Below are 14,050 nucleotides of genomic sequence, written 5' to 3'. Positions count from 1 at the left end.
GGCAAGATAATTTAAGAATTATTGAACCACCTGAAAGCCATGATCAAAAAAAGAGCCTGGACTGCATCTTTCAAGAAATTATCAGGAAAAATTGCCCTGATATCCTAAAACCAGAAGGTAAACTTGTCATTGAAAGATTTTACCTATCACTTCCTGAAAGATCACTTTCCAGCCAGAAGGAAATAATTCAAATATTAAGAAGCTATAGCAGGGGCTACACAAGACTTCACATTTTCTACTTTAATGGATTGGAGGGCTTGGAATATGATATTCTGCAGGACAAAAGAGCTTGGATTACAACCAAGAATCAACTACTCAGCAAAATTGAGAATAATCTTTCAGGTGAAAATATAGATACTCAAACTTTCCTGATGAAAAGGCCAAAACTGAATGGAAAATTCAATATTTTCAAATACAAGACTCAAGATAAGCATGAAAAAGGAAATAATGAAAGAAAAAGACATGTTATTCAATAAGGTCAAACTGTTTACATCCTTATATGGGACGATGATCTTGTAATTCTTAAAAGCTGTATCTCTTTTAGGGCAGTTAGAAAGAGTGTACATAGAGGGTACAGGTATAAGTTGATTTTGATGTAATGATATAAAAAAGAATTAAGGGGTAAAAAAAAGGATTGTACTGGGAGATGAGAAAAGAGGTAGGCATAAGTGGGTAAATTATATCACATGAAGAAGTGTGAAAGACCTATTACAGAGAGGAAGAATGGAGGACGTGAACATTATTTTAACCTTATTCTCATCAGATCTGACTCAAAGAAAGAATAACATATACACTCAGTTGAGTAGAGAAATCTATTTTCCCCTACAGGGAAGTAGGAGGGGAAGGGGAAAAGAAAAGGGGGGGGGGCTGATAGAAGTGAGAGCAGATTGAAGGAGGCAGTGGTCAGAAGCAAAACCCTGGTGAGGAGGGATAGAGTAAAAGGAGAGAAAGAAAAAAGTATAAACAAAGGAAAAATAAGATGAAGGGGAATACACAGTTAGTAATCATAACTGTGAATATGAATGGGATGAACACTCCCATAAAATGAAAGTGAATAGCAGAGTAGATTAAAAAACAGAATCCTACAATATATTGTTTACAAGAAACACATTTGAAGTAGAAAGACACACAGAGTAAAGACAAAAGGTTTCAGTTGAAGTAAAAAGAAAGCAGGGGTAGCAATTCTAATCTTAGACAAAGCAAAAGAAAAATGGATCTAATTAAAACAGACAGGGAAGGAAGCTGCATCTTGCTTAAAGATCCCATAGACAGTGAAGTAATATCAATACTAAACATATACGTATCAAATGTTATAGAACCAAATTTCTGAAAGAGAAAATTTCCTCTTACATGAGGAAATAGAAAAACTCTATTCATGGGGGATCTCAACCTTCCCCTCTCAGAACTAGATAAATCTAACTACAAAATAAACAAGAAAGAAGTTAAGGAGGTGAATAGAATTTTAGAAAAATTATGTATGATAGATCTTTGGAGAAAATTGAATGGGGAAAGAAAGGAATATATCTTTTTCTCAGCAGCATACGGTACCTACACAAAAACTAACCATGTATTAGGGCATTAAAACCTCACAATCAAATGCAGAAAGGCAGAGATATTAAGTGCCTCCTTTTCAGATCATGATGCAATAAAATTTTCATTTAATAGTCATGAAAAGAGATGAAAATTTTGCTAGAAAGTAAATAATTTAATCTGAAAGAATGAGTGGATCAAACAACAAATCACAGAAATAACTAATAATTCTATCAAAGAGAATGACAATAATGAGATAGCATACCAAAATTTATAGGATGCAACCAAAGCAATACTAGGGGAAATTTTATATCTCTAAATGCTTACATAAGTAAAACAGAGAAACAGAAGATCAATGAATTGAGCATATGACTAAAACAACTAGAAAAAGAACATATTAAAAATCTCTAATTAAACATCAAGTTAGAAATCCTGAAAATTAAAGGAGAGATTAATATAATTGCAAGTAAGAAAACTATTAAGCTAATAAATAAAACTAAGAGCTGGTTTAATGAAAAAACAAACAAACAACAAAATAGATAAACCTTTGGTTAATTTGATTTAAAAAAAGAAAGACCATAAAGTCAAAATGGACACATGATTTAGACAAAGGGTGATACCAAAAGCAAATTAGGAGTACAAGTTATAATTTACCTGTCAGATCTATGGAGAAGGGAAGAATTTATGACCAACCAAGAAATAGAGAGTATTACTAGATGTAAAATGGGTAATTTTAATTACAGTAAACCTAAAAAGGTTTTGCACAAACAAAACCAATGCAACCAAAATTAAAAGGAAAGTAAAAAGTTGTGGAACTATTTTTATAGCAAGTGTCTTTCTGATAAAGGCCTCATTTAAATGAGATAAAGAGAACTGAGTCAAATGTATAAAAATACAAGTTATTGCTCAATTGATAAATGGTCAAAAGATATGAACAGGCTATTTTCAGATGAAGAAATCAAAGCTGTCTGTAGTTATATGAAAAAAATGCTCTAAATTGCTATTGATTAGAGAAATGAAAATTAAAGCAAGTCAAAAGTATCACCCCCTACCTGTCAGATTGGCTGATATGACAGAAAAGGAAAGTGACAAATATTGGAGAGGATGTGGGAAAATTAGGACACGAATGCACTGTTGGTGATTCAACCATTCTGTAGAGCAATTTGGAAATATACCCAAAGAGCTATAAAACTACCCTTTGACCCAACAATGCCACCACTTTCCTATAGATCATGGGAATTTTTTTACTCAGCCCTAATAATAGCATTTATATAGTGCTTTGAGGCTTGCAAAACATTTTGCATATATTATCAGGTGATCCTCATAACAATTTTGTAAAAAAGCTCAATTATTATCTTCATTGTACAGATGAGGAAATTGAGACACAGAATGGCTAAGTGACTTACCTAGGGTTACACAGATAGTAAGCATATGTCAGCATTTGAACTCAGGCATTTCTGATTCCAAAGTCTGTGCTCTACTTACTGTTCTGTCTAGCTGCCTCATGATAATGTTCCCCAAATACTCTTACCCACAGATCATATTTTGCTATTGCACTGAATGTTGGAACTCTCTAAAACTTCCTCTGTGACATACAATCACTTGCATGACATTTATATCGGCATCCATGGTGGAATAAAAAGGTGGATTAAAAAAATGCAGTGTAGGGGGATATTTAGTGGGAAGGGAATTTTTTTTTTATAAATGGCATATAATGATATTTAAAATAATAAATTGGAAAGGAAGAAGTGGAATGATTAGCATATTGTATAGTTGAATTTGGTCAATTAGTTTTCACATCACTATCAGTTTGAAGTTCTCATTAAGTTCTCAGAACTGTGCTAGGCTTTATCCTGAGCAAGTCAGAAAAATTCCTCTCTGCTTATGAAGTACCACCTGAGGCTCTGTCATATGAAGAGATTGGGCTATGTGCCATAAGGCAACAAATGCCTTTCTGGTGCAAAGAGCTCTGTCCAAAGATACTTTCTTTTCATGCTGTTCAACTCTTCCTTTCAGTGCTCTGTGTGCATAGAGTTCTCTTGGCCAATGAGAATTGGAGTGAAAAGAAAAGATACCTTGGGAGAAACAAAAATTGAATAGAGATATTAAACAAAATGATTTCTTAAGGGAAAACAAAGAAACAAATGGAGCTTCAGCATAACTGCTGTGCAGACTTATTTCCCCCATTGTATTTTTTAGATTTTGTAGTTTGTAGAGCACAATCTCTTCCTGCATTACTTCAAATCAGACAAAAGCAAGTGAGTGCATCATAGACTGCCTTCTTCATTCCGATAGCAACAAACAGAAAATTGTTTGTTTTTTGTAGCACTAAAAGCCTTTGACTCAGTCAATGAAAAAAGTGGCCTGGCACAAATTAGCTGGCATTAACATTTTCTTAATTCACTAGAAACCATTGTACAACTAAATAATTGCTTGTCCAATTTCACCCCATTTTCCTCTGACATTTAAGATGCCCCTGGGGATCATGAAACTGGGTGATAAGAATTCTGGTCTGCCAGGAACACTGAAGAAAACTTCAAACTGAAGAGCCAGCCAGAGTGCAACAGAAGATAATAAAAACCATTAGGAGACGGTGGCCAATTTTAACAGAGAGAAGTCCAGTCATCAAGATGCTGGATCTCTAAAGGTCAATGCATTTTGATTACTTAAACCCTTTACCTTTCAAAATTAATTTGGTAACTTAAAATAAAAATAAATTGGTGTATCTCATACTGATGATCCTCTACTTTCTGTTATCCCATAGTTATTTTAGTTATTTTTTTAGTAACTTCCAGAGCAAAGAAACATATACTCACACCCAAAAACTTTATCAATAAGACAAATTATGTACAATTAGGGAGAGAAGCTACATGACAGGGAAATTTCTGCACTAAGATCTGCCAGCACCTCTCTCTATTTTTAAAAAATTCAATGTTATTTAATTTTCAGGCCTGAATTCTCTCTCTTTCACTACCCCCACATCCAGTACTGAGAAAGCAAGAAAAAAGGACCTATGCAAACATGTATAGTTGAGCAAAACTAACTTTGCAATGGCCGTGTCCAAATATATTTAGGTCTAGATATGTCTCAGTTAGTACTCTGAGTCTATTACCTCTCCATCTAGAGATACGTAGCATGCTTCATTGTGAGTCTTCTGGAATTGGAGTTGCTGGTTGTGTTGGTGAAAACTCCTAGGTTTTTCAAAGATGTTCATCTTTATTATATTATAATTATTATATAAATTATTCTCCTTCCTATTCGCTTCACTTTCTATCCATTCATATGAATCTTTCTAAGGTTGAAACCAGCTCCTTCATCTTTCTTACACTACAGTTATGTCCCATCACATTCATGTATCATAACTTGTTCAGTTTTTCTCCAGTTGATAGGTTATCTCCTCAGTTTCCAATTCTTTGCCACCACACTGCTACAAAACTTTTGTGTATATTCATTCTTTTCCCCTTTCTTTGATCTCTTTGGAATACAAACCTGGTAGTGTTATCACTGGGTCAAAGATTGTGCACAGTTTAATAGCTTTTTGATCTTCAAGTACTCAATTTTCATATGCTTCTGGAACATAATTGACTTCTAGAAATTCCAAGTCTAATTAAAATTGTGTGGCCAATCACTAACCTGGTTACATATTCCTCTGGAATCTCCATCACCTATTATTATTTTGTCTGAATCAGAAATCTTAGCAGACTATATTAGACAGCCTGCTCTAAATGATTTTTTTGGTTTTTTTAACAGAGGATAGTGACTAACTGGTCGGGGTCAGAACAATGAAAAAATAGATTTGAATTCCATCATTAGGGACAGAGATTAAATCTAAGAGTAAGAACTTTCCGAGAGTGAGAATCCTCTAAGCATAGAAATAGGCTTGTGGGAGAAGCTGTGCCATTCTTATTCTGTTTTTAAAGGTGACACACCCAATAGATGCATAGGTGACAGGTGGTTTAGGCTAGCACTTCCCAAACTAATGCTTTTGTGATTGAATTATGTTGATGGCGCCTATAAATACTGACCTGGCGTGGGTAAAGTCAAGGTCAGAAAAACTGTGGAGTTCAATAGGAAAAATAAAGCCTATTTTCATACCAAATAATTAGTTGCAATAAGTATTTGATGCATAAACATCTCACAATGTTTAAAAAAAAAACCCACAGCACTGGAATTAACAATTTTCTTATGGAATCCTAGTCACATCGTAGGGATTCCCAGAATAGTCTGTGAAACACTAGTTTAAGTGTAGGCTTTTTGATAGTGTCAATGAGTGGTATAATTAGATTTTAAAGTGCCTTGAAGGTAGGGACCATGTCGGTTTTAATCTTTATACTTCTATCAGGTATGATAATGTTTAATATAAAATTTTAGAATAATCTCTTTGTTCTCTCTGAAGCAAACTCAGAGAATGCCTCTTCCTATGTCAACAAAGCCAGCCAAGGCTGACTCTACATTCCTTAAGAGACCTTTAAGCTAAGACACTATCTTGAATAATGGGACATTTTCCATATGTTAATATTTGTAGACATATACTATGTTATGGCATGTTAATGGTAAAGAAAACACAGACATCTTGGGTCGTAATTTCTATGTGAAACTTTGTCAAACTCTGTTATCTTATTGTATTTACAACCTATGCAATTAAGAAATTCCTTTACTAATGGTCTAGTAAGTCACTTATGGAGATCATAAATCTGAAGGACACAGAACACTTCTTTGTCCTAAAACATATTTAATTTCTGGCTCCATAATGCATTATGTTACCGTTTTCTTTAATAGGGAGTTGATTAATTAATTAAATCATAAAATGTATGCATTTAGCCTGTTGCCTTTTCTTAACAAAGTTTTCAGGTCAACAGGTAGCACAATTCCATACATAGAATCATGGATTTAGAGATGGAAGAGACCTGCGAAGTCATCCAAGCCCAATTTCTTAATTTTACAAATGAGGAACCTGTAGCCTAGTGAAGTGAAATGACTTGCCTGAAGCTGCATTGATAGTAAGTGGGCATCTAGATTTAAACTCAGATCCCCTGACTCCAAATGCACCACTCTTTCCACTGCATCACACTGCCTCCTTAGTAAAAGTTTGTCCAATTATTGAATGAATCATTGAGGGAAGGGTAATCCTACTGGCTTACCTCTGGCCCCAACACTTCCTTCTTGATTAGACTGAGAAGTGAGTAAATTGGTTCAGGAACTCATATAAGGTAGTGGCTTTCTAACAGGATTCATGTAGTTAATCTCTTGAGTTATTTTTTTAGACCCATGATGCAGGTAAGTAGGTGTGTGTGTGTGTGTGTGTGTGTGTGTGTGTGTGTGTGTGTGTGTGTGTGTGTGTGTGTGACAGCGAGAGAGAGAGAGAGAGAGAGAGAGAGAGAGAGAGAGAGAGAGAGAGAGAGAGAGAGAGAGAGAAAGTTAGGAACAGGCAGCATCATTAGCTCTGAGTGCTAAGTTGTTCTTCCTGGAGAAGTTCAAGATGAATATCAAATCCAAAATGGAATTACACTATGTTCCCTTACAATTCTTTGATTGTGAAACTTGGGCTGGCATCAGTATCAAACATGAGCCAAGGCAGGTTACTGGGCTTTCTGATAAGAATACTTCATTGTAGAAATATGCTTCACCCTGAGAACATTTCTTATTTTGAATGTAAAAGAAACCATTTTCCTTAATGTAGTTTGAAGTACACTGAATTGTTGACTGGAAACCGTTATGACAGTAGAAATCAGTTAAAACTGTTAGGAAACACCACCCAGCACAACAGTGGAGGAAGTAGGAAGCAGATGCTTATAGTTTTTGATATTGGGAAAAAAACTTAAGATTTTAAAGTTAATCGCTGAAAAGACATCTTTAGAGTATTCCCAAGGACTCTTTGAATTCTTACATTGGGAAATATATAATTTTCCCAGCTAGTGCTGTTCTCTACCTTCTTCTTACTGCTTGTCAAAACTGGGATGTTTTGCCTCCAGAGTCTGACAATGAGCTGGAAAATAATTAGTGCACTTACTATTCTGTTCCTAATATAATGGTTTGTTATTTCATGGATAGTTTGTGCTCTGTTAGCACATCAAAGATGGTGTTAAAGCTTGCCAAAATATTGATAAATGTATTTTAAGCCCTTACTATGTGCCATGCACTGTGCTGTGTACTGGGAGTACACACAAAAGAGATTGTCAGGCATTAATAATATGTGGGCATTTAGCAGCAACAGTAGATCAGGAAGTCAGACACTCTAGTTGGCAAGAGGAATAGGGACGAGATGGTGGGTGGCAGCCACAAGACCTGTTAAATTTATGGGCTTGGAGGTTATTTTTCTGGAGTCAATTTGTTATGAGTTATGAATTAAATTAGTTTAATTCATGTTAGTTTAATTCAGGTGAATGAATTTCTGTGAAGGAGGTCCTTCATTATTATTATTAATTTCAAATCTGACAGATGACAGGATATGTGATTCCATGGGAATAAAAGGAAGATAATCTGGTTCTTACCCATCTGTAATAATTTTCATGAATGTTCTCCCTAACCATCTTATTGCTTCTCAGGACTTAGTCCTCCTAGTTAGTAAAGAATCTGTTCAGTTTTTGCTGCTATCAAGTTCTTTCATTATCCTAGAAAAGTGGATGTAAATGACACCAGACCTACCCATTCCAGCAAACTGGCACTAGAATAATTATCAAGTTATGCTTCTTTTTTGGGGGGAGAGGGATAAAGGGGATTATATGTTGTTTAAAGGTTATATCAAATTAGAACCTTAACATACATATCTGAATGTGCTTCTGCAGACTTTCCCAGATGCTTGAAATGCTGTGAGCTACCCTTCAAATCAAATTGCAATAATAAACAGAAGGGTGTACTTCCATTCATTTAAGCCCACATGTAGCATTATTGCCAAAAGCAATAATGATCCAGTAAATACATCAAGTGACTAATGTATCATTCCTCTCTTCTTTCCTTTTCTGTTGCTTTCTTACCCATCCCAAATCCTGACTTCCTCCACTCCACTCCTGCCTTACCTTTGATGTGTATGGTGCTTTTTAAAGTTACTATTGAAGTGCTCAAATTTACAGGGAAAACAATTTATTAAGAACTTTAAACTTTCAGTGAGAGATCAAAAAGCCCAAAGATGAACACATTTGGATCCAAAATACTGATAAAAAATGATCTTCCTTGTTTCCTATAATTAAGTTAGAAATTTTTACCCCTGAAATTCTTATTTAATCATAAAACTATCACCTTCACAGAATGATGTCATCCATACTTTCAGATCAAAACACTATTATTCTTAGCTAAGACACATCTAAATTTGACAAACTTTGATTAGTTCTTACAATTTTGGCATAAAAATGGAATTACTCTAGTAAATCTGGTCAAATGTTGCATAAGTATATTTCCTCTTTATATTCTAGACTGTTACCTTAACTTAATGAGACAAGTGACAGAATCAGAGCGCGTGCAGGACTTTTAGGGTTAGGGCTGGATAACTCTAACCTTGCATGACAAGTTTGAATAACCACTGGCTAACTTTTGGCAGGGAAGGGATGGCAGTTGAGATGTAAAGCAGAAAGCTGCTGATTTGACAAGAGAAAATAAATACAAGTAGCTTGAATTTAAGTGTTTCTGTGGGGGCGGGGGAGAGGGACTGATCCATTTCCTAGTTATTCAGTCATAATAATAGCTAACATTTATATAGCACTTACTATGTACCAGGGATTGTAAGGGCTTTACTGATGAAGAAACTGAGGCAAACCCGGTTAAGTGACTTGCTTAGGGGGTCACACAGCAAGGAAGCATCAAAGTCTGGATTTGAACTCAGATCTTCCTGACTCCAGGCCCAACACCCTATCCACTGAACCACCTAGCTGCACCCAGTGGCGTACGTAAGGCACAGGACTGTGGTTTGTGGTACTGAGTTTCTGGTCAATATCACATAGCTGCCATGATGGTTCTACCTTGGTGCTTAAGCATATATAGCTGGGAGCACAGTCTCTCTCTAATCTCCCTTTCCCATTTTTTAAAATAGACTTATGAAGGGGTAGGGAGCTCTTAGTGAAGAATTCTATCAAAGCAGATGCTGCTTTGGGGAATAGAGAGGTTAAATAACTTACCCAGAGATAGTATGCTTCAGAGGCAAAACCTGAACAAAGTTTTCCTGACTCTAAGGGTCAGCTTCCTATTCACTATGCCACATCACCTCTTAATACAATATCTGGGTGGGTAGGAGGAAAAGGGCACAGAAATGATCTACTTTGTTAAACACAAAAATATATTCAATTAATTACAGACTGGGTTACAGTCTGTTTCCAGCCTAAAACTCTAAGTGCTTACCACTGCCACCCAGAGTCCAACTCCGCCACTTACTAACTGGATGACTAAGGACAGGTCATTTAACATCTCTCAGCCTCAGTGTTCTCATCTGTAAAATGAGAGGATTGAACCAGATAACCTTCCTGTTGTAAACTGGCAATTCTGTAAACTGAGTTTAACTCAGGGCCATGCCAGCAAGTCAGAGCACACTTAAAAGCTTCATGGTTTCCTACTTCTGATAAGGATCAATGCTAAATATACTATAGTAACTTTAGGAGAGTGGAGTAGTTATGTAATTTCTTTGAAATGACTACCTTGGAGCCTTTTCTCCCATACACAGTTTTAAAAATATGCATTAATTTAACACACACATATGTGTGTATATATGTACTTTTATATACATGTGTATGTGTATATTTACATATATATACATATACACACAGATACATACACCCACACACACACTTACACACATTTATTAAGTCTTGAACGATGTTGGATAGATGCAATGTGTATTCTAGGTAGAGAGTTAGCTGAAAGTTAGGAAGACCTGAGTTTAAATTCTGTCTCTTAGTACATAATATATGTGACCTTGGATAAATACATTACATTTTCAATGATTCAGGCAGTTCTATAAGTTGTAAAGCGGGTGTTGACCTGCACTGGTATAGGATGTTTACTTATGAGGACTTCTTTTTAGCAAGAAAATCACAGGTACTTTCCAACAACAACTCACTATTGTGAGTACATGAATATATATAATTCACAGTCACTCCTTCAAGGAGTTCACATGCAAATCCCTTTCTTTCAAGAAACTTTTTATTTGGACTTTGCTTGATTCAAAACAAGCTCTGTGTGTTCTTGAAATAAAATTAGTCAATCATCTTGGTTGAGTGGTGGTTGAATTGTTCTACAGGAGCCATCCCAGAGAGCATGCACCTGGAGCTCTTCAGAGATATAGTGACTCAATTCTTGACCCATTTGTCTTCTTGTCTACTTTCAGCCATATGGTGGCTCAATGTGAGATTGTTAGACATTCCTCTTACTGGGCTCTGAGTAGGAAGAGCTGATGACAAAGTAGATGTGTGACCATATCTTTACTATCTTCTTCTTTTCCAGCTTGGGATCAGGAGCTGCATTCTGAAGACAGGGTGCTCTCCTTCTTTCCCATATCCTTCATCATATATATGCAGACTTCTACTTGCATACACATGCATAACTATTCCCTTGATGTAATGGAGCTTGGTCAATATCTCTCTGTTGGAACACTGTGATATGCATTTGTGTCTACTTAGAACTAGATTCAAGATGAGCAGTCACTTAAAGTTGTTCTTTGTTGATTGTCTTAAACCATATGACATGGTTTCTACAACTGAGAGAGACTTTTGACTTTCCTAAATCCTCACCTCAGCAGCCACGAGGGCCACTAGCTCATGGCAGATAAAGCACATCTTGCCTAGGTGAGCATGAATCATTTTTATTTGTTCTTGCCTGATCTTAGGCAAGTGAGTATCTATCTTAAGATGGCAGAGTCGAGGATTGAAGGTAACCTATTGAGTCTAAGAGGTTTAGAGATTCTGGATCTTTTTGGTCAGAGCTGAGTAGTGGCCTAAAGAGGAGTTCTCAGAAGCTTTCTTAGCACTCTTGAAGACGACGACCACAAATAAGTGAATGGGACCAAGCCTTGGGTTGGTTTATCATACTCTGTGGACCTTGACAAAAACAGGGCATAACTGAGGTAAAATACGCAATCAGCAGTCCTGCCAACTGATTTATGTTCTGCTGAAGTTTAAGTATCAACCTTGCCAAGTTACTGTAACAATAGTTGTAAGCTACAAAATTCTGTTTTCAGTCATTCTGTTGATCCACACTGTGAATCTTTTGTGTCTTTTAGAATTTCTTTTATATGTATGAAATTAAAGACCTCTCCTTGTACTGTGACTGTTTTATTGTGTATTAAGTATTTACTGTGTATTAAGTACCTTTTTTCTTTCCACTTTGGGGAGTTCTACAAATGAGCCACAATTTAAACTTCAAATAATTTGTTCTTGGGGTACCAAGGTGATGGTTTAGTCAACTGAAGAGTAAAAGAGAAGGGAGCCTATTCCACCTTCTCATTAGAGGTCAGGTTTCTTCCAGGACTGAACTCAGTCCAGACTTCATTCCTGGGTTCAGAACAAAGTGGTTCCTTAGAGAAGACAGTGGGAACAGTGCCCCAGGCCTCCTGAGCCCAGTGATGGTTGATCAATGAAAGACTTGTATTAATTCAATGAAAAAGCAAAATATTTTGTTTATTTGTAGGGTATTATGTTTCCAGCTTGGGACTTTGTAATATGTATCCTGTTCCAAGTGGCCACTGCTTCTAAGGATCAAGAAAAGGGTAAGGACAGAAGTGCATGGCAGCATTAATCTGCTTATTTGAAACCCATGCTGGATCCTGTATATTATTTTGAGGGGGGAAAAGTAGGCTCTAACTTCATGGTCATTTCTAAGTTAATCAAATATAAAATGTCTACCTTTCTGAGTGTGTCATGAAGGAATACAACCTACTAGATACTTAGCTGATACTCCTCTTTCTTGCACATATAAGGATCATCTATCTAGAGTTGTAAGAGACACCAGAGGCCACCTGATCCAATCACCTCATTTTATAATTGATCAAGCAAAGATCCAGGAAGATTACGTGTCATGCTCCAGGTCATGTTAGCATCAGGATTTGAACCTAAGTTCTCTGCCTCTAGGACTAGTGATCTTTCCACTCTACCATGCTCTGCTTCATTCCCACCCTCTTCATCATATATATGCACACTTAAATATATAGAAATATTCTCCTGAGATAATGGAACTTAGCCAGTATCTCACTATTGGAGTCCTGTGACATGCATTCATGTCTAGTTAGAATTAGGGACTGGATGATCAGTCATTTAAGTTGTTCTTTGTCAATTTTCTTAACCCAGATGATATGGTTTCTATGACTGAGAGAGAAGTCTTTGGTAGAATTTGTCAGTGAATCCTAACTAGATGAGGTATGTTATATTTAATACCCTGATATATAATGAGATCATCGTCTCATCCTCCATAGACTCCAAATGATCTTCCTGATCTGGGGAAAAACAAACATGGCATTATTTCTCCTGGCAGGCTAGCTTTGCAGCTCTGATGTAACCATTCAGAGACATTCATAAATAGAATGTTGTTCATGTTGTGTTTGTCTGAGGTGTTGTGACTTTACTCTTCATTTGGCTTCAGGTCTTGTGTTTAGCTGCTTTATTTTGAAACTTCTGGTCTTCTTTTCTCACCATAAACCCTCCTCTTTTACTCCCTTTCTTCATCATTCGTCATTCACACCTTTGACCCCCATTTTTATCCATACTTGATTTATTAACTTGTCATAAGTTTGTCTTCTTCTAACAGTTATATAAAGAAAGCTTAAAAGCATATTCACAATTTTAAGTTACTTTTCTCCTTATTTGAGGACAGTTATGATTATAATTTTACTTACACAGCATCCAACTTTGTCCCATTGAAGGCATATCCTTGGACCCAGGTAAAGCCATTATTATAGAGTTTCCTGCAAGTCACAAAGGTAGGAAATTAGTGACCTATGACATATCATATGAAAGTACATAGTTTTTATTTCTCCAAGGTCAGAAAAATATAGAATGGCTTTCAGAGCTTGTTATGGGTTATTCAAAAGAACTGATCTCATTACTTTACAGTCATTCTCATTTTTTTCAACTAAAAAAAAGCAGTTTGATTGCCTACTTTATTCTTCAGGCTTGGCTTTGAATGACTAATCCTATTCTCAAAGGAGGAAGATTTGTCACCACTGAGGATAGTCAAAGAAGTATATTAAAGACAATGAATATAGTTTCAAAAAAGGGTTTACACAAATGTTTTGAATATTGGAAATAATACTGATATAATAATCCCTGGCAATTGGCTAGCTGACCACAACCTTCCTTCCCCTGGGATTTTTAGTTCTAGTTTGGAAAGAGAGGAAACCAGTGGGACATCATCCATCTGACTGGGCATGGGCAAGAAGAGGAATACACACACAATCCTCACAAAGAGGACTGGCAGTGGGAATTGTGGAGACCTCTTATGAAGAATGAGGAGAGAACAAAGGACAAGTAGCTGTGTTCCTATGGCAGTAGCATGATTGGAAGCAGCAACTGGGGTCTACCACATCTGTAATTCCCTTCTTTAAGAC

General features: G+C 36.2%; 1 protein-coding gene across 2 annotated transcripts in view; it reads right to left on the bottom strand.

Moving 5' to 3' along the window:
- Nucleotides 1–14,050, bottom strand: part of TSHR (thyroid stimulating hormone receptor) — a 171,819-nt gene that overhangs the window by 37,483 nt on the left and 120,286 nt on the right. For both annotated transcript variants that reach the window (XM_072625602.1, XM_072625603.1), the window contains one exon: nt 13,340–13,408. In XM_072625602.1, coding sequence (XP_072481703.1) covers nt 13,340–13,408 — 69 coding nt within the window. The remainder of the gene's footprint in view (nt 1–13,339; nt 13,409–14,050) is intronic.

Source organism: Notamacropus eugenii, chromosome 7, assembly GCF_028372415.1.
Source record: "Notamacropus eugenii isolate mMacEug1 chromosome 7, mMacEug1.pri_v2, whole genome shotgun sequence".
NCBI lineage: Eukaryota > Metazoa > Chordata > Mammalia > Diprotodontia > Macropodidae > Notamacropus > Notamacropus eugenii.
The sequence above is the reverse complement of the archived record's forward strand: the minus strand, read 5'-3'. Positions and strand labels throughout refer to the sequence as shown.